At 55.1% G+C, this 22,037-nt stretch overlaps 1 protein-coding gene and 1 non-coding gene across 2 annotated transcripts in view; one reads left to right on the top strand and one right to left on the bottom strand.

Moving 5' to 3' along the window:
• Positions 1–22,037, bottom strand: part of RTL1 (retrotransposon Gag like 1) — a 24,395-nt gene that overhangs the window by 909 nt on the left and 1,449 nt on the right. Inside the window, exons 2-7 of the mRNA XM_077780821.1 lie at positions 16,585–16,645; positions 4,283–7,734; positions 3,961–4,187; positions 3,699–3,806; positions 1,071–1,126; positions 293–374 (exon numbers count right to left, since the gene is read on the bottom strand). Coding sequence (XP_077636947.1) covers positions 293–374; positions 1,071–1,126; positions 3,699–3,806; positions 3,961–4,187; positions 4,283–7,649 — 3,840 coding nt within the window. The 5' untranslated portion in view covers positions 7,650–7,734; positions 16,585–16,645. The remainder of the gene's footprint in view (positions 1–292; positions 375–1,070; positions 1,127–3,698; positions 3,807–3,960; positions 4,188–4,282; positions 7,735–16,584; positions 16,646–22,037) is intronic.
• LOC144245602 (small nucleolar RNA SNORD112) lies at positions 19,827–19,903 on the top strand. Its single transcript, XR_013339327.1, has one exon. It is a non-coding gene; the product is annotated as a small nucleolar RNA SNORD112 (small nucleolar RNA).

Below are 22,037 nucleotides of genomic sequence, written 5' to 3'. Positions count from 1 at the left end.
AGGTGAGGAAGGGCCATGGCTCTCCCTGCCCTCCCCCCCCCAGCTCCTCTCCCCTCCCTTCCCCTCCCCTGCCTCCTTCCTTCTCACCCCTTCTCCCAGTCTTCCGTGGCATCAGGAGGCCTTGCTGACGCACGGGGCCACGTCAGGTGTGGAGTGTGTTGTATGTGCCTTTGGTGGCTGTTGGAGCGAGACACAGGACGTAGAAGATTGAAGTCCTATCCTGAAAGGCTTCGGTGCTGGCCAAGGAGAGGCCTTTACGCCCCTCAGGGACACCGAGCGAAGCGGGCAGTACTTGACGCGTGGTGGGTGGGTGGGTCTCCAGCCCCTGGGCGTCGGCTTTCCGGGGTCTGAAGGCCGGAGCCAAGGCCCTGAATCTGTGGGTCCGACACAGGGTGTTGGCCGAGGCCTCGCTTTGAGAAACGCTCCTTTGGAAGTGGTCGGCGCACAGTACTTCTCTTCCCTGCTCCCGACCACACCGAGCAAACGGGCCCGCAGCCCGAGGTCGGCCTGCTCATTCGGCCTCTCTTTTCTAGGGCCACCATCTGGTGCCTTTGGGCCAAGCCAGACTGGCCTTCCGCCGAAGCCTGGAAGGCTTTCGGCTGCCTGGGTGCCTGCGGAATCCTAGATTGAAGGTGTTTCAAAAGCACATCGTGTGTTTGTTCTGGAAGACCCTGGACGGGGGGTCAGGATGCAGGTCACTGTCTGGGCCCAAGGTCCCCTCGCGGTGGTGGTCTCCTGGGGGGAGCGAAGGTCAGAGCTGTGGTGCCTTCCTGCTCTCACTCTGGGATCAGGTCCGGGGCTGTCCCCGTGGGCGACGAGGGGACCTCACGCTTCTGGGGGCTGAACTCGTGTCACACCCCCTTGCGTGGGGGCCCCTGACTGCGCCCGCAGCTGCTCGCAGCAGGGGTGGGGCTGTCCGCACCCGAGCGGTGAGCAGCCGCCTGCGTGTGCTGTCCTGTGTTTGAGAGACAGGCTTGGCCTGAGCCAGGCCTGAAGGCCAGAACCCCGGGGTGGGGGGAGGGGTGGGACTGGAGGGGAAGGGACATGACAAGGGAGGTTGATGGCCTTACCTGGGGTGGAACGTGGGGTCCCCCTGGTCCCCGTTAGAGCTCACTGGATGCCAGTACTGGTGGGAGGTGGGAGGTCTTCACTCAGGCCTGACCTGCTGCAGCCCATGTGCCTGGGTGCTGGGGACCCGCTGTCCAGAGTGACCACGTGCACCTTTTTTGTGGTGTCCATGATGTCACGACCCACCCAGCATGTCACTTCACACTAACTTTCTTTCTTTTTCTCTTTCTCTCTCTTTTTTTTTTTTTTTTCCCCAGGAGGAAAATGGTTTGTATTCTGTTTTGTTTTGTTTTCTTAAACTCTTTCCAGGAGGGAGCGGGGGACATGTCACCCAGTGGTTTTGTCTTGTCAGTAGCTCTCCTGGGCGCGGGGGCAGCCTCTCTTCTCTGTAAATGGGCGTGAAGGCCCCTGGCTGGTGTGGCAGGGGCCACCGGGCGGCCGGGACACCTGCTGGCATGGAAGGCAGAGGCCGCGACTGCCAGCAGCCCCGTTAGGGCGTGTGTGTGTGTGTGTGTGTGTGTGTGTGTGTGTGTGTGTGTGCTCGCAAGTGTGTGTGCCTTCAGTCGGCGTCTGAAGGGCAGGACCTGGGCTTCAGGCACACGAAGGGTCACCTGCCCATCCCTGGTCACCTAGGCAGCCGCTTCTGAGCAGGCGTACAGCTTTGCCTGCAGGTCCAGCCTCTGGGACCCCCAGGGTCGGCCAGAGCTAGGGGCCAGTGATGGCAGTGACATCCCCATTGTGGCCCCAGGTCCACCCCAGGGCGAGTCATCGCCACCAAGGAATTCGAGGGCCGCCAGCAGTGCCATGTGAGAACCGAGGGGATTTTAGGAACCAAGGGCATCTGGACATTATGTCTCGTTGCCCCTGAAACTCCCCTCTGCTCTCACGACCACTGTTTGATGACAGGAAATAGGCCTGGAGGCTGGGGGCAGCCGTTGGCCAGGGCTGCCCAGCAAGTCAGGGTCAGGGCCACCCTCGGAGACACTGGGGGCTTGCAGCCGAGCCTTTGATCTTGACCCATAGGTCCCTCATGGCCTCTTGGGGCCACTGTTGGGGGCAGGTGCCAGGTGGGCAGACGGACAGACAGACGTGGCTCCCAGGGAGGCCACGACGCCAGCCGCCTGGGGTTGCTGCGGGGTGCGCACAGCCGGGTGGAGTGGCCCGCGGTGACAGCAGGGGCCATCAGGGAGGGCTCCCAGTCCCGGCTTCGTCTGTTCCTTACTCTTCTGCAGATGCCAGCCGGCTGCCTGCCATCTTTGGGCCTTGGTTTCCCCATGTTTGTCCTGAGTGAGGGTCCTGAGAAACCCCCGCACAGGGGCGGTGGGGGAGGACAGGAGCCTTGCGTGAGGTGGTGCTGAGCACTTCCTCTGTGGGCTTTGAATCCTCATAGTAGCCCTGCAGGGTCCAGAGACAGATGAGGAAACTGAGGCAGGGGGAACGGTGTGCAGCCAGCCAGTGGTGGGGGTGGTGCTGAGCCCCTGGCTTTGCACTGGGGGGTCCTGACCATGGTCTCTCGGTGCTGCCATCGGGGGTACATGCCTTGGACAGATGGATGGCGGGGCGATGGCCGGTCGCCCCTGGGGACCAGTGAGGGCACAGAGCGGGAGGCTGGTGTGCCTCGGGAGAGCCGGGGGTCAGTGAGGGAGGTGGTTTTCCTTAGGCTGGGGTGAGGAGGGCAGCGCCAGTAAGGGAGATGGGGTGTCAGCTCCTGCAGAGCCCCTGACCTTTGAACCTGAGATCTGCCTGGTGATCTCGTGGTGCTGCCGTCAGGGGCAGAGGTAGGGGCAGGTTCCCAGCTGGCGGGAGGGGTGAGGGTGAGGGTCCAGGCCACGCAGGCAGGAGGTGGTCCATGTCCTCCTGCCATGCCCCAGGTGCCCAGGGTGGGGGCTGGCAGCAGCTCTGTTCTCAGAGGTCAGAGGCCGCTACTGGGTGGGGGGGCTGAGGCCAGGCAGGGGGGTGCCGGACTGCGGGCTGAATGAGTGAATGAGTGAATGAGTGAGTGAGTGAATGAGTGCCATCCTCCCTTCTCCTGCACTCCCCTGGGGCCCCTCCCCTTCCCAGGGCAAGGAACCCCCGCCCCCCCCACAGCCATTTTGCCACTCCCAGGACAGTGTGACCTTGGCCTTCGCTGATGGTGTGCAGGGGAATCCTTTGGACTTAAGGGGCAGAGAACAGCCTGCGTCAGGTCTCACATAGGAAGAAGGCCCAGGCAGAGATGAGACCCGACCTTCCCGCGGAGGGGGGGGGCTGCTCCCGGGACCCCCTGCTCCCCCACCCCAGCTTGTGTTGCATGCACGAGGTGGGGCCTGCCCTGGGGGACAGCCCAGACTCCCCGCTCCACCTGCCCCCCTCCTCCATCCTGCCCCACCTGCCCTCCCCCGTCTGCCTTCAGAACAAACCGGAGTCAGATCATCTTTAATTTTGCTTTATTTTGGGGGTGGGAAGGGTGAGAGGGTGGGATGGTGGGGGGTCTCCTCCCCGTAGCAGAGAGCGGTGGTCTGGGAGCAGCTGGCTCAGCACAGTGCGCTGGGTGGTTGGGGCCTTCCTCCGTCTCTCTCGGAGCCTCCTCCCCTGTCGCGGACGTCCGGGCCCCTGTACTGTGGGTGCCGGGAGGGGAGAGGGAGTCCCACCAAGCGAGGTCTCCCCTCGGTGTCCCTGGAGTCCCTCTCGAGGACGCAGGTTCGGTGAGTACTGGTACGTCGGACGCTCTGTGGAGAGGCGCCGTCCAGNCAGGAGCACTGGAGGTGGAGGGAGAAGAAGTCAGTGGAGCACCCGAGGTCAGTGTCCCAGGACGGCACACGGAGACCACTGGTCACTCCAGGGGGCGGGTCCCCGGCATCTGCTTGCTTGGCTGCGCCTGCTGTGCCTTGGGTCACGGGGTCATCTGCTCACCACCGCTCTCTCGCTCATTGACATCCCTCCCAGCTGCAAGCCTGGGAGCTGGGCGGTGAAGACGGGACTGTGGTTGCGTAGCCCTGAGCTGGCTCTGGGTCTCTGATGGTTGGACGGGCCGCTGGTGGTGGCACAGACGATGTTGCTGGTTGATGAGCTGAAGAACGTTTTGCCCTTCTCGAGCGGGTTCCCCTTGGGTTGGGAGCGGCAGGCGGGGGGCGCTGGGTCTGAGCGAAGCGGGCGGAGGCACGGGGAGGCCGGAAGGAGACTCCGTGGGAGTGGGAGTGGCAGCAGTGGGGGCAGAGGAGCCGAGGCGCTTCACTCGGGGCTCGCGTCGCCCTCGTCCCCGGGCAGCTCCTCCAGCCTGGCTCCCTCGCGGGCCCGGNGAGGCGCAGCCAGCGCCGGGGGGGCCGGGCCAGCGCCTTGGTGGCCGCGGGCCGCGGGGAGAGGCGCCGCTTCAGCTTCAGCAGCACGAGGAGGGCCGCCACGGCCAGGGTGTCCTTCCAGAACAGGAGGCCACGGAAGAAGTGCAGAACGACGGCCCTGATCTGGGCCACGCTGAAGTGGGCGAGGAGGCTGTTGAATATTTGGTCGATGGGTATCAGGGCCAGGAACTCTTGCTGCCGGCTCCGCCCGCGAGGCTGGTCCTGGCTGCGCGCGTCTTCCTCTTCCTCCCCGGAGTCTAGCGACTGATCCCGGGGGGACCCTCCGGTCGTGAACAGCGACCTCGCCCGGGCGGCAGCGTTGCGCCGGAAAGCCCTGCGGTTGAGGTTTCTGGCGGGTGGCAGGGGCCAGCCCGAGTCTTGCTTGGGGCGCTCCATGACGTCGAAGTTGAAGTGGGAGAAGAAGAAGACCCAATGCCCGGGGAGAAGTACGGTGAGCCTGTCATTATTCAGAGAGGCTAGATCCTCTGTGTTGAGAAGGATCATGATGGGCTCCTCGGTGTTCTCCAGGTAGCGGCACCACACCGTGAAGGCAGCCCTTATTGGAAGGATCCTCATCTCCAGCTGAGAGTAGTCGACCTCGATGGCCGAGATGTTTCGCGAGTAGAAAGCGCAGGAGACCCTGTTGCCGGTTTGCTCGTCTATTTGGATCAGGGAGGCGTGCAGGGCTGTCTTGGTGGCTCCCGTTTCCAAGTAGAAGGGGTTCTGCGGCTTGGGGTGGTGCAGGAGGGGCGCCTTGCGGAACGCCCGCTTCAGACAGTCGAAGGCTTCTTGCTCCTCCTCCCCCCAGCAGAAGGCATCGCTGGTCAGCAGCTGCCGCGCCAGCGGCTCTGCGATGATGGTGAAACGGTCCACGAAGTGCCGGTAAGGGAAGATGAACTCGATCAGGTGCTGCAGGGACTTCTTAGAGCCAGGGGTGGGGTACCCCGTCACGGTGGTCACGATGCTCCTGTTTAGCTTCACCCCTTTGGGGGTGATGACGAATCCCAGGAACTCGACGGTGTGTCGGTGGAACTGGCTTCTGTCCAGGGAGCAGTAGACGCGGTGGTGTCGAAAGCGGACCAGGACTTGTCGGACATGTTGGAAGTGCCCCTCCTGACTCATAGAGTAGATCAGGACGTCCTGCCCGTAGGACAGCACGAAGTAGCCTAGCATGTCCTTTAGGATAAAGTGGACCACGTCCTGAGGGATGGTGGGGTCTGAGGACAGCGGGAAGGGCTGGTAGCTCTCCATCTCTTGAGGCTCGAAACCGAACGCTGCTCTCCATACATCTTCTGCCTGGCGTATGCTCGTGCTTTCCTCCACGACGGTCCCCCGCAGCTCGAGCTTTGTGAACCATGTAGCTCCGTGTAACTGGTCGAACAGTTCCGGAATCATCTGTACGTAGTCCTGTCTGTTGGTCAGCATGTCCTGCGGGTCCCAGAATTCATCCCGCGGCCTGGCATTTTCTTGCACCCTGGCACCTATAGGTTCCCACGGCGCGATGGAGGGACACTCGTAGAAGGTCTCGCTGTGATCACTGTCTCCAGCCTGCTGAAGCTCAGAGGGCTCTGATTCAGAAAGATCATCGGATCCGTCTGAGCTTGGCTGGTCGGAAGTCTCATCATCTGCTTCCTTCGGGTTAAACACGTCGGCCAGGTCGGAGTACAGGGGCGGCAGTCCGGGCAGCAGGCTGATGGCATGTCTCTCTAGCGCGATGCATGGTGGGGGCGGGCGGAAGCACTTCTGCAGGCAGTAGGGAGAGTGGAAGGTGCAGCGGCCTTTGACCCAGTCGACTTCGGGGGCGTGGGTCCTGAGCCAGTTGATGCCTAGTATCACGGGGAAGTTGGGGGACGGAACGACGTCGAATTCGATGGACTCCTGGTGGTTCTGATGGATGCACACCAGCGGCTCGGTGCGGAGCCACACAGGTTCGTTGCCGAGCAGTGAGCCGTCCACGCCCTGGACCATGTGCGGGTAGGGCTTCTCGTACAGCTCGACGTAGTGCTCCTGGGCAAACTTCTCGTCCATGTAGTTGCCGCCCGCGCCCGAGTCCAGCAGGGTCTGCACCGCGATGCTGTGATAAGGGTTCACTCTGATGAGAAGCAGCAGGAAGAGGTGGTCGCGGTTGATGATGGGGCGGCAACCGCGGGACAGCCAGCTGCTGACCATCCACCTCTCTGGGGCAGGTGAGTCGATCCAGGTCAGGTTCCGGGGGCGGGACTCCGGGGGCAGCCTGAGCATCGCCCTCCTCTCCGCCAGCTTCTCTTCTATTTGCAGGACGAGCACGATCAGACTGTCCAGCGAGTCTGGCTGGGGGACCCGGAACAGATAATGCCTGATCTCCTCGTTGAGGCCCTGGCACAGGTGGGCTTGCAGGACTTCGTCGGGCCAGCCCAAGGTGGGGACCAGGCCCTGGAACTCGCTGATGTATTCCCTGGCGCTGCGAGTCCCCTGCGTGATGTTGAACATGGCGTCTTCCGCCACTCGCAGCGCCTGCCGGTACTCAAACACATTTGACATGGCCTCTAGGAAGGCCGGGAAGTCGTCCATCAGGGGGCTGCCTTCCTGCATCAGCGTCGTGGCCCACTCCAAGGCCATGCCCGAGAGGTGGTAGATGACGTACCTCACTCGCAGCCGGTCGTTGCAGTACATTCTGGGGTAGCTTTGTAGGATCAGTTGACAGAGCACGATGAACTCGTGGTATTCTCTGCGGTCGCCCGAGAAGCACGTTGGGACGGGCAGCTGGCCGGCGTTGATTCCTCTTACCAAGATCTCTTCCGCCACCCTCTGTTGCTCTCTCAGGTCTTGCACGCGGAGGTACAGAGAGATGATGGATCTCACCGTGGCCATGAACTCTGAAGTCTCGGAATCCTCCTCCAGGAGCTCCTCGCTTCCCACGTCGGCCAGGTCAGTGTCGTCGACTTCGTCGTCTTGGGCTCCCCAGGGGTTGTCTGATGCCCCTTGCATCCCGCCAGGTGCCTCGCTCGTTGGACCCCCCGCTTCCTGATGTGAACCGGTGTGTGGCTCCTCCAGGTCTTGGAGTAGGTCATTGGGTGGATCCTTAATTTCCCTACGCGGGCCACTGGATGGCTCCTCCATGTCTTGGCGGAGATCAAAGGGCAGCTCTTTCATTTCGTGGGCGGGGCCGCTGCCTGATGCCTCCACGGCGGTGTTGGGTGAGCCCTCGGAGGACTCCATTTGTTTTGATGATGGATTCTTACGCTCCATCATCGTCTCAAATGAGTCTTCAGAGGGTTCTATCATTTCGTCGGATGGAGAGGAGTGTTCTCTGAAGACTGGTAAGGATGTGACGTGTCCGGTCAGCGACTGGGACCGCGGAGGTCAGAGCCTGCGGGTGGGAGGCAGGTGGGGAGCAAAGGCAGCTGTTTAGGGACTCTCGGGGTCAAGGTTAGGTTCTCTGGGACAGATCAGATGCCCGACTCCTCAAAACGGAGAGAAACTGGGGAGAGCCTCCCCGTGCTCAGCTCAGGGAGCCCCGGGGAGAGAGTATCTGCCTGCCCCTGACCTTCTCCCTATTCTCCCTAGGCTTCCTTGGCCCATCTGGCTCGCCTGCTCCCCCCACGGCTGTGAGAAATTCACAGCCCATAAATTCTGCGGAGCAATAGGCCCAGAGCGGCCTAGCTGGCAGGGTGTGCTGGCCGCTCCGTCTGGCCCTGGCATACGTGCCTGGTCAGCCCTCCCTCCCTCGTCTGGTCACCCAGAAGTCACAGAGGTCATATGTCAGTGCTGTCCAGAGCTGTCCCTGGCAGGCAGGGAGCCCTGAAGCAAGCCTACCTCTCCCCTTCCCCCCCACTGCCCTAGTTATGAGGTGGGAATCTCTAGCTAGCAGATGCCAACTGTTTAACAAGGTCAGGGGAACGGGGGAGAATGGGCAGTTGGCCCCAAGCCCATCAGTTGGGTCAGCAGCCCAAAATAGCTCTCACTTCCTCCCTCAGATTCACAGGAGATACTGGGCTGGCGCTGGGGGGAGGGCAGATAGAGAGAGCCGCTTTTCAGTTTTTCCCACACGCGTCTACAAAACCCCTACTGTGCGCCAGAGCCTTGCTTGCGTGTGACGTGGTTCTAACGCAGATGCTTGGCTGATTTTTCTCACTAGCTCATCAGTTTCCAATCTCCCCAGCGCAGAGCGGTTGTGGAGATCTGCAGATCCTGTCCCTGCCCCCTCCCCCCGCCCCCACAAAGGCCACTTTCCCAAGATCAGACTCTTGGTGGGGGGTTCAGGAATCAATTCCGCACGTGTAGACCTGTTTCCATGCCCCTGCGGTCTTCCCAGGGGTGGTTTTTCCCTCCAGCAGAAACACCCCACTCTGTCACTGCCTGTTTTCTCCCTGACCTCAGGGNATTTTTGAAAGTCGAGTCATGGGTGGTTTTAGTGGGCTGGGGATGAATTTAAAGAGATGTTTTGGTTTGGGGTTATTTGCACATTTCTTCTCTGCTGGGAGAGCAAATTGAATTCTGGTTATCCGAAAGATTAGCTCTGTGGTTACTGCTCTGTCTACATTTAACACCTTTTGTTACTTGTCAGTTTCATTTGTAGCCACGGGGCCCATCTATTAGGAAATAAAAAAAAAAAAGCATTCCCTCATTGGCTAAAATCCAAACTTTCCCACAGGATACAGGATTCTGATCCGCTGTTTCTCAAAATTAAGTACGTTCTTGTTAGCGTGACACTTAAATTCGATCCTGCAGAGCCTCTGATTAAAAGGTTTTGTTGTTTATTTACTATGCACAGTATTAGATCCAAACCCTTTAGCATAAAAATTCCTGACACAGAAATTCACCAAAATCATTCTCTGGCTAAACCGTAAAGGCCTTAGAATAATAGAAAATTCTGCTCATGTCATTCTTCAAGGCAGAGATTACATTTTCTAGCATGATGCACCAGTGATGTAAAATAGCCATCATCGCCATTGCCATCATCGCCATTGTCATCTTCACTGTCACCATCATCACCATCGTCACCGCCACCATCATCGCCATTGCCATCGTCACCATCACCACAATATATACGTAGCACAGTATCTAAATTAACTCGTTTGTCCTCATTGAAGTCCTATAAGGCATTTGTAATAAGAGTACAATTCCAAGTTCCTGATGTAACTAATTGAAATATAAAATTTGACTAATTCATCTGCAGACTCATCTATTAGAAATTAAAATCTCCGTATGTCTCTTAAAACCCTTTATTGGCCAAAACTTAAAACTTGAAAAATTTGAATTGGCTGAAATTGAAATTTTAAAATGGAAAAATTTGAGTTGGCTAAAATTTAAAATTTTACATACAAAATCTGTGCATGTCTCAAAACTGTTAAAACCCTTTATTGGCTAACATTTAAAATGTATTGGCTAAAATTTAAAATTAAAATTGAAAATGAAATCTGTATCTCTCTTAAAACCCTAAAAACCCTTTATCGGATAAAATTGAAAATTGAAACATTGCAATTTGCAAAAATTTAAAATTTTAAACATGAAAGCTGTATAGATAGCTCTTAAAACTTTAAAAATATTTTATTGGCTAAACTTTAAAACTTAAAATTTTAGGGGCCTCTGGGTGACTTGGTTGGGTGTCCAACTTCGGCTCAGGTCATGATCTCACTGTTCATGGGTTTGAGCCCTGCTGACAGCTCAGAGCCTGGAGCCTGCTTCAGATTCTATGTCTCCCTCTCTCCCTGCCCCTGCCCCACTCACATTCAGTCTCTCTCTGTCTCTCAAAAATGAATCAACATTAAAAAGAAACTTAAAATTTTAAGTTGGCTGAAATTTAAATCTTAAAATTGAAAAACTTAAATTGGCTGAAATTAAAAATTTTAAATATAAAATCTATATAGCTCTTAAAACTTTAAAAACTCTTTATTGGTTAAAATTTAAAATCTAAAATCTCAGTATGTCTCTTAAAATCCTTAAGACCGTTTATTGGTTAAAATGTAAACTCCTTGCCATATAATTTAAAAACTAGATTATACCCTTAACAATTTTTTTTTTAACGTTTATTTATTTTTGAGAGAGAGAGACAGAGCACAAGCAGGGGAGGGGCAGAATGAGAGGGAGAACCAGAATCCAAAGCAGGCTCCAGGCTCCGAGCTGTCAGCACAGAGCCTGACGTGGAGCTTGAACTCACGAACGGTGAGATCATGACCTGAGCTGAAGTCAGATGCTTAACCGACTGAGCTACCCAGGCGCCCCTAGACTATACCCCTTCTAATACAAATCCATATGTCTTAACATATTTACAGATTTGATGATGTGACTGATTAAATCATTCACCTTTTCTGTTTTCAACCTAAAATTTAATATTCTTTGCGTGTTACAAAAAACTGATCTTCTCACACCTTAGCATCAAAGGTCAAACTTTCAGCAGGATGCATAAAAATTGTCCCGTAACTGCTCTCTTTAAACTTAAGAAAGTTTCTTTTTATTGCTTCTAATATCAAGTTCCAATCACTTAGCATAAAATAAAAAGTTTGGCCGTGTAATTTATCTGCAAACTGATGGATATAAGTCCCCAAATCTTACCAGGCCAGTTCTTAAACTGGATTTAAGTTTTGTGGCTTAGTTCCAGACCTCTAAGCATTATATAAAAGTTGACCGTGTCATTCCTCAAAATAAAAGGTCACATTTCTTTGCAAGGTACTCGGATTTGGTCTTGTAACTTATGCTTCGTGCCTTATAAGATCGTTTAATTACCTATGAGATAAGATCTAAACTCCTTAACACAATATACACATATTGCTATACGATGTCTCTGCAGACTTTTTATCAAACACAGAAATGTTACCACGTCACTCTCTTAAAATCTCTTAATGGCCCAAATCCAAATTCCTTAGCACAGCACAAATATGTATTCTGTCTTTCCTCAAAATAAGGTCCAAACTCCTCAGCATGCTATGTAAACTCCATCATATACCCTCTGCCTAAGACCTGCCCCACCTCTATACTGCTTGCTGTAAATGATCTAATTCTTCAGCATAAAGTATAGACGGGGTGCACTTGGGCCAAGGGGGTACCTTCTCTGGGCTGTCAATGCGCGTTCATAATCTGGCTCATCAAATCCAGACACCTGAGCATAAAACACATTGTACCAGCTAATTCCCCTGAAGACAGAACTCTCATCCGTCACTCCTTAAAACGCTTTACTGGCTAAAATCCAGACGCCTCTGCATGAGGGTTCAAAAATGAGATCATATCCCTCCCCAAGATGAAATGCTCTAACATAAAATCACATCTCCTTGGCATGTTATAAAAATCTGATCATAGTATCTTTACCATAACAACTCAATCTTGTAGCTCCGCCAAAACGCATAAGTTTGATCATGTAACTCCCAATTTAAAACTTTCCAAGATTTCTTCATTGCCCATAACATAACGTCTCAACTACTTAACATAAAATACAACATTTTACCATGTACTTTATCTGCAGGCTGGTCTATAAAAAAAAAAAACAAAAAAACAACAACCCAAATCTCATCCCATCATTCTTGTGAACCCTTCATTGGCTTAAATCCAAACTTATTAGCATGATATAAAAATTCGATCTTGTCATCCCTTAAAATAAAGTTCACACTTCCCAGCACAGCATATAAAATCTGATCTTGTAATTCCTCCTTAAAGTCTTCACAGTGTCTCTTAATTGTGAAATTACAGAATAGAAGTCCAAACTCTTAGCATAAAATGTGAATTTTATTTTCTAATTTCACTGCATGGTATTTATCAACCACAGAAAAATCCGTCCATGTCACTCTCTTAGAACTTTTCATTGGCTAAAATCAGATTGCTAGGCAGGCACAGAGCTCCAATCATGTCAGTGCCTCAAAACAAATTTCAAATTTCTTTGCGTGTTCCTAGTGCTGATCATATAACTCTTACGATTGAAGTTTTTCAATTTTGCTGTCGGCATCCATCAAATCTCTGAAAGTCACACATTGACTCCCCTCAAGATATAAGGTGCAAAGGTTTTTGCAGGATACTTAAATTTGTGGCTCTTGCTTTTCTATTTACAGTTTTTCAATGTTCCCTATATTGTAAAGCCCAAAGCTGTTAGCCTTGAAATACATTTTTTTCATCCCCCTCCCCCACCCCCCGCCGCGGATTTATCGTCCACAAGCAAAAATCCCACCATCACATTTCTTAAGACCCTTTGGCAAGAATCCAAACTCCTTAGCATGATATAAAAACCCGCTCCAGTAACTCCTTAAAATAAAGAACACCCCCAACCCCCCATCTCGTCCTAGAATCCCGCCTAAAATCTTTTCCTGTGTTTTCAACACTAACAACACGTATCAACATCTCCGTATCTTCAATCACGGTGTTTGTAAAACCTTTCGAATTTCATGTCCAAAGCATAAAACCCAAATGCCTGAGCGTGAAATGAAAATTGGACCAGATATTTGTTACATTAAGACCATCTTTACATCGGCTCTTCGCAGCTTAGAAAACAAACCTTCGATCCCTTTGCATGAAAACAGTAGTGTTCACCCTCCTCAGTTTTTAGATGCCGTTCCTTGCTCCTTTCACACTTCAGTCCCCAAACACTGGGTCTCTTACTTCCTGCCACTGCCCCTACACTCATCTTAATGTTATAGTCCTGGATCTTTTTATGTTGTTAAGCTAGTCTCTCTGTCTACATTTCATTAATTCATTACGGCAACATGGCTCGATTCTTTTTTCTGGGCCAGGCACTGTGTGCGATCCCCGATGGGAAGAGACTGGAGCCACCTTGCTTTGGGGGACATCCAAGCAGGAAGAGGAGCACGCCGTCATGGCGACAGGGTGTTGTGCTGGAGGTGAGTGGGGGGGGCCCGGGAGGGTCAGGGTCATGGGTCTCCCTCTACCGCTGGGGAGTGTCTCCGTGGAGCCTCCGGTGGGCTCAGCCACCTGTCCCTTGGGGAAGGACTTTGGGCAGTGCTGGTGCATCGTTTTGCACAGCGTAGGTGCCTCTGGCCCCTCTGGCCCCCCCCGTCTGGCTCTCTAGGGTGGCTACGGCTTCCTTCGGACTCCTGCCCTCCAAATGCCCATCTGCTGTAGTTCCCCAGAGGTAATACTGTCAGTCTGACAAATGTAGCTTGATAAACGCTGAGGTCTCAGGCCTCAGGACAATTTCTTGAAGAATTATCTACTGNGAAAAACTACAAACAAAAAAAAAAAAAAAAAAAAAAAAACAACCCTGTATAAAAATGAGGATTTAGTGCACGTGGTCCGGGTCAGAAGTGCCCTTGAGGTCTCTTGAGTTGGACCCTTTCCCTCCCCGACACTCATAGACAGACACCCCAGCCTCACCACCTTCAGTGCCCAGAGCCTTCTCGGCCAGGTCAGCTCCTTGCTTGCTGCTGAGCAAGTGGCCCATTGGGTCAAGGCTGCCAGCGTGAGTCTATGAAGGGTTGGCTGTGGGGGGGCCGGGGGGGCCAATCCCTCAGCGAATACCTCGCCGTGTCGGCTCACTTGTACAGTAAAGGAAATCTGATTTTAAAAATAGAGCTTGGAAGAGGAGATGAGGGATATTTAGGAGCAGAGTTGAGCCTGGGGCGGGGAGCAGGGGAGAGGTGAGGACAGGGAGGGGGTGAGCAGCCCGAGTTGCCGAGGACGAAGGTGGAGGGAGAGCCCAGGAAGAGGAGGCGGGAGGGCGCAGGGGAGACGGGGGACCTCGGGCGCTCTCTCACGTGTGCTCCCTTTTCCTGCCTCTCAGACACGAGCGCTGGCCCTACAGCCTTGGCCTCTGGGTGCCAGAATGGTCATCGGGACCCGGGTCAGGCGCAGACCCTTGTCTGGCTTGGCCGCCTCTGGGCGCCCCCGGGACTCCTTGGCTTTCAGGGACAGAGCTTCCAGGTCTTGAGGGCTGCGTGCCCTGGCCATTCATCCCTCAGTTCACTCCCTCCACTGCCCCAGACCTGCTGAGCTTCACCACGGGGGGTGGACATGCAGGGACACCGCGGGGAGCTGCAGGGTGGTGGTAGTTATTTTGCTGAACTAGTGTCAAGGTCAAGACATTCCCTTGTGAGGCCAGGGCTGGGGCTCCTTGGTCTCCTGGTGTAGATGGGTGGTGCGGCCGCTCTCCCCACTCCGCTCGCCAGTCAGGACTTCCTAGGGGGCTCCCTGAGAGCCCCGCGACGAGCTCGGGTGGGCCCTGGGTCCTGCGGACCCCTGTACACTCCAGCTTTGCCTCTTCACCCCCTGCTCTGTGGATTAAGACCACCTGGGCCCTGTGGCCGGGAGACCCTCTGCATCTTGACCGAGAGCAGCCCGCTCTGGTCTTTCTTCCGTCCCTTCACCTGGGCTCTGGGCCTCGGATCTCACTGGGGAAACCGCCTCTGGGAGGGGGGTTGCTGTCACTCGGGAGGGACACGGAGTCACGGCAGAGCTGGGGCTCAGCCCAGGGCTTCTCCTCCACCCCCAAACCGGCTGTGTGGGGGTCCCCATCGGGGCAAGGGGCAGTGCCCCCGTCTTAGCAATCGGCCTGAGTCTAGTCCCTGTCGCCCCTGCCCCACCCCCCTGCCTTCCTGCCCTCCAGGGGCAGCTGGTCACTCTGCCCAGAATAACCCTGGGAGGGAGCGGGAGAGGGGTCACGCACGAGAGTGTCCTTCTTCCTTGGGTTGCCCAAATGGGCCAGGCCAATCAGCTGCTCCCCAGGCTGCGCTTGCCTTGAAAGGCAAGCGGGCAGAGGAAGGAGCTAGCGCCAGCTGCCCGCCTGGGACCCATGCTGACTTTCAGCGTGACCTTCGCCTCCTGGGCCCTCAGTTTCCCCGGAACTGCAAGAAGGGCTTGGGCAGGGGGTCTTGTCACTAGGTTCCCGTAGCTCGGGGGTCCTGGGAGCTGCCTGAGGGGTGACCTGGGGAGCTGCAATCAGAGGCGGGGGTTGGCTGGGCCGGTGAGCTCAGGGACCCCACCCTGCCTCAAGTCTGGAAGCTAGCGGTCCTCATCCCCTTTACAAATAGTATTGGAAATTGGGGCTCCTCATACTAGTTGGTTTCAAGAGTGGTCCCCACATGTAAGTCATGCCTGGGGCACAGCCTGGCTCGTTCTGTCTGTGGTGTATCCCGTCTGACAGTGGAGCTGGGGGGGGTTTCGTGGAATCTCTTCGTCTCTGGTGGGGGCCCTCTGTGCCCAGCACGGACAGGCCAGGGGCTGTGGGCCTGGGGGCAGGGGGTTCTGGGAGGAAGGGGGTGAGGCCTTTGAGGGGTGAAGGGGGCTTGGCCTCGGTGCCAGTAGAAGTAGGGGCCAGAGTGGGAGGCTGACTCCTTCCCCAGGGGAGACGTGCCCTTTGTAAGCTGGGAGGTGCTCCCAACGAGGAAGGGCCTGGGATTATCGGGATTATCGTGGGGACTCTTCGAAAGCCTATTGTCACTGGACGGTCAGCCCTCAGGGGACATTTTCACGCCTGAGCCGACTGTAATTTCTGTGCTCATGCCGCAAGGCAAGTGAGTGTGCCGGAGCCCCAAGGGCCGAAGTGATTTCCCTGGAGCTCGAATCAGCAGTGCCACAGCCTCCCAGCCCACCGATGAGGGAAGCTAGCGGGGGGCGGGCTGTGCGCACGTGGAGGCCAGTGCCATCCAGAGAGGGGCGACTCGAATTTCTGTATCGAAAGTGATGTCTCCCCAGCGTCTGCTCCGTGTCAGACAGGATCACAGCCGCACGGCCCAGGGCAGAGTTTTCACCGCCCCGCGCTGGGGAAACCCAGGTTAGGAAGGAAGCAGCAGTGTGGAAAGTCGGGTTTTCCTGTTTCCACTGTGGAAAGAGAAAGCAGGAACCGATGCCCTGGGTCGGGGGTGGACAGTGGCCGTCTGGGGACCTTCGAGGGACCCTCGCCGGAAATGCTGCCTTCCTCCATGGTAATCGTGACGCAATTGGAGGCCAGACCAGAGGGGCCTCGGTGTCTGCCTCTGTCTCCCTGAAAAGCTCATGTGGTCATTGCCAACTCATTTTGGCTAATTTGGTTGTTGGCAGAGGGACAGACCGGACAGCTGGCCTTGAACCTACTAATCACAGCCACCCGAGTGTTTGAACGAGGTACTGAGTTCACCATGTCATGACATAGTTTTTTCCTGCAGACAAACTAACCCTTTAACCTCTGTTCCCCAGTACCAGCCAGCCAAACCCCCCCTACCCTGTACTGCTCGACAATCCCTCTCCCCAGATGCCCCCCCACTCTGGGGGAAGGTCAGCATGGTACCTCCACCCCAAGTCTTACCTTTGATGCAGGTGGTCAGTGGCTCTGATCCTGTCGCGCTGTTGACTGGAATCTCTTCTTTCTACAAAGTTATTGGACACATGCATTTCTTTAATTATGAGGGTCCTGGCCTTAGGATGTGCCTGCACATTCCCTTGTTCAGGTCATAGCACACTCCACACCCTTCTTCCCTCCTTCTCTCCCAGGCCTAAGTCACATTGCTACCTTTGGGTCCCTGCATCCTATGTCTTGAGCACTTACTATGTGCCAGACACTGATTTAAGAATTTTAATCCTTAGGACAGCCTNCCCCCCCGCCCCCGCCGAGGGCCAGTGTGCACCTGCGACACCGTCCCACCCTCCCTCGCTGCACAGTAGGGCAGCAGGCCAGGCCTGAGGTGGCGTCTCTGAGAGGTGGGCTGTACTCTGAGCTGTTTCTTTTCTCCCCTCCCAGGAGGCTGGAGGTGAGACAGCTTTTCCCCCAGAAAGGGAGCAGAGGCCCAGCCCTGGATGGAAGCGAAAGGTCTGAAAAATGCATGTATTTTTCCTGAGTTGTAAATTTGGACTATTTGTAAATGTGTGGGCCCCTCAGAATGGAACTAACCTGAGCCCTTAATTTTGCAGGTGAGGCTCACTGCCCCCCTGGATGGGCAGTGAGTCAGGGCGCTCCAGAGGCCGGGGTGCGGCCTAGCCCTGGCCCCCCCCACTCCAGGATGCCACCATGCCCAGAGGGGAGTGGGGCCCTCCTACGCTGACCTCACAGCAGGCCAGGTGTGTACACCCTGTCTTTACACAAGACTGGGGAGGGAGAGGCGTGGAGGAGTGCAGGCTGACTCCGTGTTAATATGGTGATACAGAGAGAAATCCAGAATAACGCTGTCACTGTGTTGCATGTCATTGAGGGAGGCGTTCAGATCTCTGACCACGATACAGAGGGGTGCTGACAAGTGGGACATCTCTAATGGGGGCTCAACGCCCCTGGTGGGGGCCAGGGAGGGCAAGTTCTCCTGGGTAACCTTGGTCAAGTGACGGTGAATCCCCCTCCCCTTCGGTAGGATCAGGGCGGCCATCTTGGAGCATTGCCTTGATGCTTTAAGTGAAATAAAAATAGAAAGTGCCTGGCACACAGTAGGTACTCACCCCAGATAAAAAGAACTCTTACTGGAGGGGAATCTGTCCCTAGCCTCTCTGAAAGCCCTCCTCATAGAGCCCCGAGGGAAGCCCAGGGGAGGAGGGACAAGGGGTCCGTGTCAGGATCCAGAGAGCCTTGTCTGGAGAGAACCGTGTAGCGTGTAACCAGCGTGGCCTGGATTTATGTGGCTCTTCTGGAGAAGTGAGGGTCTTCGTGTTGAATTGCCCTGGCCCCGAGTTAGATACAGGTGATGTCAACCGGGTCCACATTTTATTTTTATTTATCGCAGCGTATTTCATATCTGAAAAATGATGACAAATACCCCAAAGTATTCACCGGGACCAAACCCAGGCCAAGAGAAAATACTATGTAATAAATAGCAGAGCCTCGCGTGCAGACGGCTGGTTAACCTGGGCTCACATTTCTTCCGCACAAAGTCATGGTTGAAAATAGATCTCTGCCTGGCAGAGGGGAGGAAAGTTCTAGAGGGTCCCTGTCTGTGTTAGCAAGATGAGAGACTTGGCCCCATTGATCAGTTAATTGATCTGTGCAGATGGACGCCAGGCTGTAACTGGAAAGCGGGCTCAGACCAATTGGGTTCAAGGTTGGCATGGTTTTGTGTCCCTGGCGGGGGAGGAGGGGTGTCTCTGAGCCTTGGCACCTCCCATCAGTGGAAGAGACTAGAGCGGTTTTGGCTGCGCCATCGGCCCTGAGCCTGCTCATGGACTCTGATGGCTGAGACAGCTGTGGAGGGGCCTGGGGAGTTGAGGCTAAGGTTCAGCGGGCAAGCAGGAGTTGAGGTGTCCCTGGGAGAGGGGCCTTCTGATGGGAGGCCGGGGTGCCATGTGCTACCCAGGACAAGATGGGGGCGGACAAGTTAGAATACCAATGCCCTTGAGCCATGCTCCCTCTTGTTTCGAACTGGGGGGTAAACGTGGCAGCTGTGGGTTCTGCATGGGGATCTAGCTGTCAGAGGACACGGCCAGGCCCCGGCTTGTTGCCAGCAAGCTGCAAGGCTGTTGACGCATGTGAGCTGAGGGGCTGCCGCTCCCCGGAGGCCCGCACGTCCCCCTGGCCAGGCCTATCTCATGTCACATTCTCCTGGAATTCTCATTCCGGTTAGCTAATCCCCAAGAACACGGGCCAGGGCATTAGCTATGGGGGCCTCTTACAGACCGAAAAGGAAAGTCCTTCCCGATGGGTGCATTGCAGACAGCCGCTGGGCGGCTCTGGAAGGCTCTGGGGCCCGTGGGTGGTGAAATCGCAGCCGGCAGGCACACACCTGCTGGCCTCATGTCATTGACACGCCATCGCGGTGGGGGTGGGGGGGGTGGCAGGCTCCAGCTTTAGAACATACAAAAATTTAAAAAGGAATGATCTTGGGGATAAAATAACCGCCCCCCCAACTCCGTGTCTGCGGAACGTGTTTTGGGGGTAAGTGCCCAATCCTGGGCCGTCAGCCCAAATGCCCTTCATTTTGTTTTTGTAAAAAAAGGAAAAACAACCCCCCAACCCAAGCCCTACAAACAAACAAATGGGGAAAAAAACCCCAAAACCCCCACACAAATGTTTATTTTAATTATGCAAGCAACGCACTGATAATGAACACACTCATTACTAAAAACCAAACACTGCGCATAAAAGCTAAAGCCATCTGCACCCTCCCCTCAGGCCCAGCCGAGCTCCCCCCACCCCGCCTCCCCCCCAACTGCTGTTAACAGTTTCAGGTGCACGGCTCGATATTTTTCTGTGCATTTATGTATGTCTATAAATTGATCTCTGAAATAGGTGGTTTTGCTTATTTTCTACATAAACCGCATCACAGTGCGTGTTTCCTTCTGTGTAGCTTATTCGTCTTCATGCGGGAATCTGCTTGGAGATAATAAAGATCGACACCTCGCTCCTTGTCACACACCTTAGTGCCCTGTAATCAGCTGGCGCCCAGGTTGATTTAACCCCCTCACCGCCGCCCCGAGAGCCCCAGGTCCTTACCCCGTGGGGACGGAGTGTGGTGGCAGGTGTAAGTAATTTCTGAGCTCGGGGGTCTGAGGAGTCGGCTCACATGTGTTTATGACATTATCACAGATGAATCTATGGATGCATAAATTAGCAAAATAAAAGAGGGACATGCCTGGACCAGTGATGACAGAGTGTTTATGAACAAAGCCTCGTGATTAATCCAGTTCTGCGCAAAATACTGAGGTCCATTAAAAGACAATAGGTCTCCTCTGTCTCATTCTTTTTAAGAGCTGTTTAATATTCCGGGGTATGTATGCACCATTGTTCATTAGACCCTCTCCTATTGTTCAAGATCCCAGCTGTAAGCGTGCTGGAGGGGAGGAGAAGGCATCCGGATGGAAGCTTGGGTCAAAGTCCTGCTCGTTTGGGTGGGGGTGGGGGCAGGGAGGTCACAGGCTCATGGGTTCTTGTTCTATTATTTACAAAAATAAACAAAAATGAACCCATAAAATAAAAGTGCTCCTGGCCCAGATAAAGGAGCTTGTCACGAACTGAAGTTTTAACTCATATGGTTTTGCTCTACGGACGCCCACTAGAAAGGGCCCGAGCCGTTCCCATGTGCTGTTATTGCGATCAGCCCTGCAACGAGCTTTTTTATGGCTGTAACTGTAAACACACCCGTGGCTGTTCCTTTATCCCGGCTTCTTGGAGGTGGGGTAGCCGGGTTAAATGGTTTGCAAAGTTTATTTTCACTGTGTGATCTTTCTAAAATGCCATTTTGACCTTGTCACTGTCTTGCTTTTAAATCCTCCCTCTGACTTCCTGGAACTTCTGGGATGCAGTCCAAGAGCCTTAGCCTGGCACGTAGGACCCTTCGGGGTCTGGGTGGGAGCTTCCCAGCCTCTCCCCTCACCCCTCGTCCCGCCGCCCCCACCCCTGCAGGCACGCTGCAGCCCCAAGGTACTTGCTCCTGTCTGCATGGGCCTTGCCTTTGACACTTGGGGGCTTCGGCCGTGACTTTTCAACCCCGAGGACCAGGCTTTGAAACGTACCCCATGGTGAAGTCCCCCTAACACCTTGTTCAGAAGTCCAGCAAAGCAGAGCCCCCCCTCAAAGGGCCATACTTCCCTGACACGGTTTCCTCGTTCAGGAGAAGGTTTTGCATTCTTCTAGAACTCATGACCCCCAACCTGTTAATCGCCCCCTTTCCTCTGTCCCTGTCCAGTGCCCTCGGCCCCTGTGTCGCCTGGATCTGACTTCCTCTGACTGAAAAGGCCTCCTCTTCTCCTCCTGAGGACTGGGACGTCTGTCCTGTGCCCTGGGTGAGTACTGTCCGTGCCACGGACCACAGACACATGCCTGGGGGCCAGGGCCTCACTGCCCCCATTGCCCCAAACTGCTCTGTCCTGCCCTCGGGGCGCAACTCCAGGTTCCCTCCATGCCTGCCGTGAGGACGTGGTTAGGATGTGGTTCACGAGTGAGGGACAGTAGCATTTCAGGACGAGGGGGCTGGTGATGTGTTTGGGGGACATAATTAGGGCCTGGAAATGGTTGACTGCGTCTTTTATGAGCTTCTCCTTGCCAGTGGGGAAGGGCCCTGGTCCCAGAACATAAGAGGAGGTAAGTCTAAGCAAGTGACAGCAGGGCCACCAGCTGGGGGGATGGTGCGGGTCTGGAGAGAGGAGAGGCTCAGAGTGGCCACCGTGTTTGGGACAGCGTCCTGTTCTAGGAACACAGGCTTTGGGGCAGCGGGACTGTGATGCCAGGTCCCCATCACCCCGGGGGGCAGAGGGCCTCACTGCCGGTGGGAGGGGATCAGTGTCCCTGCAGCTGCTCAAGGTTTTGGTCCTCTCCCCCTCCACCCCTCTCCCTGCCCCCAGGGTGGTGGGTGGGAGCCACCCGGAGAAGCCGGCCATCTTGAGCACAAACCCAGCTGCAGGAGGGACACAGTGCATGTCCTTGGCAAGGCACCAAGAATGCTTGTGCCTCAGTTTCCTGGTCGGAAAAGCATACGTACACACGGGGTAGCGATAGGCGGAGTGAGACAATGGCTCAAATAAATCACTCAGCACAGTAGCGGCTGGAAAACAGCAGACTTTCCCATCCCGGCCCGTCTGAAATGCTTCACCNCTCCTCACTTTCACAGAAAACGCTCCCCGGGCTGGGCCCAGCCTGAAGGAGGGATCTGTGCGCCGGGCAGCCGTACCGTGCCAACCTGGCTCCCACGGTGCCTTTTACACGAAAGTGAACTTCCTGGGCTGCGGGACACGCACTCCTCTCTCCAAAATGTTTGCTTTATTTACTCTGCAGCCGCTTGCCCTGGGGCTGTTTATGGGGCTGCTTACTCTCTACCCCTCTGCCCTCCACCCCTCTGCCCTGTAGCC

The sequence above is a fragment of the Crocuta crocuta genome, unplaced genomic scaffold (assembly GCF_008692635.1).
Source record: "Crocuta crocuta isolate KB4526 unplaced genomic scaffold, BGI_CrCroc_1.0 scaffold299, whole genome shotgun sequence".
Taxonomy (NCBI): domain Eukaryota; kingdom Metazoa; phylum Chordata; class Mammalia; order Carnivora; family Hyaenidae; genus Crocuta; species Crocuta crocuta.
Note: the sequence above shows the minus strand (reverse complement) of the source record. Positions and strands in the feature narration are given on the sequence as shown.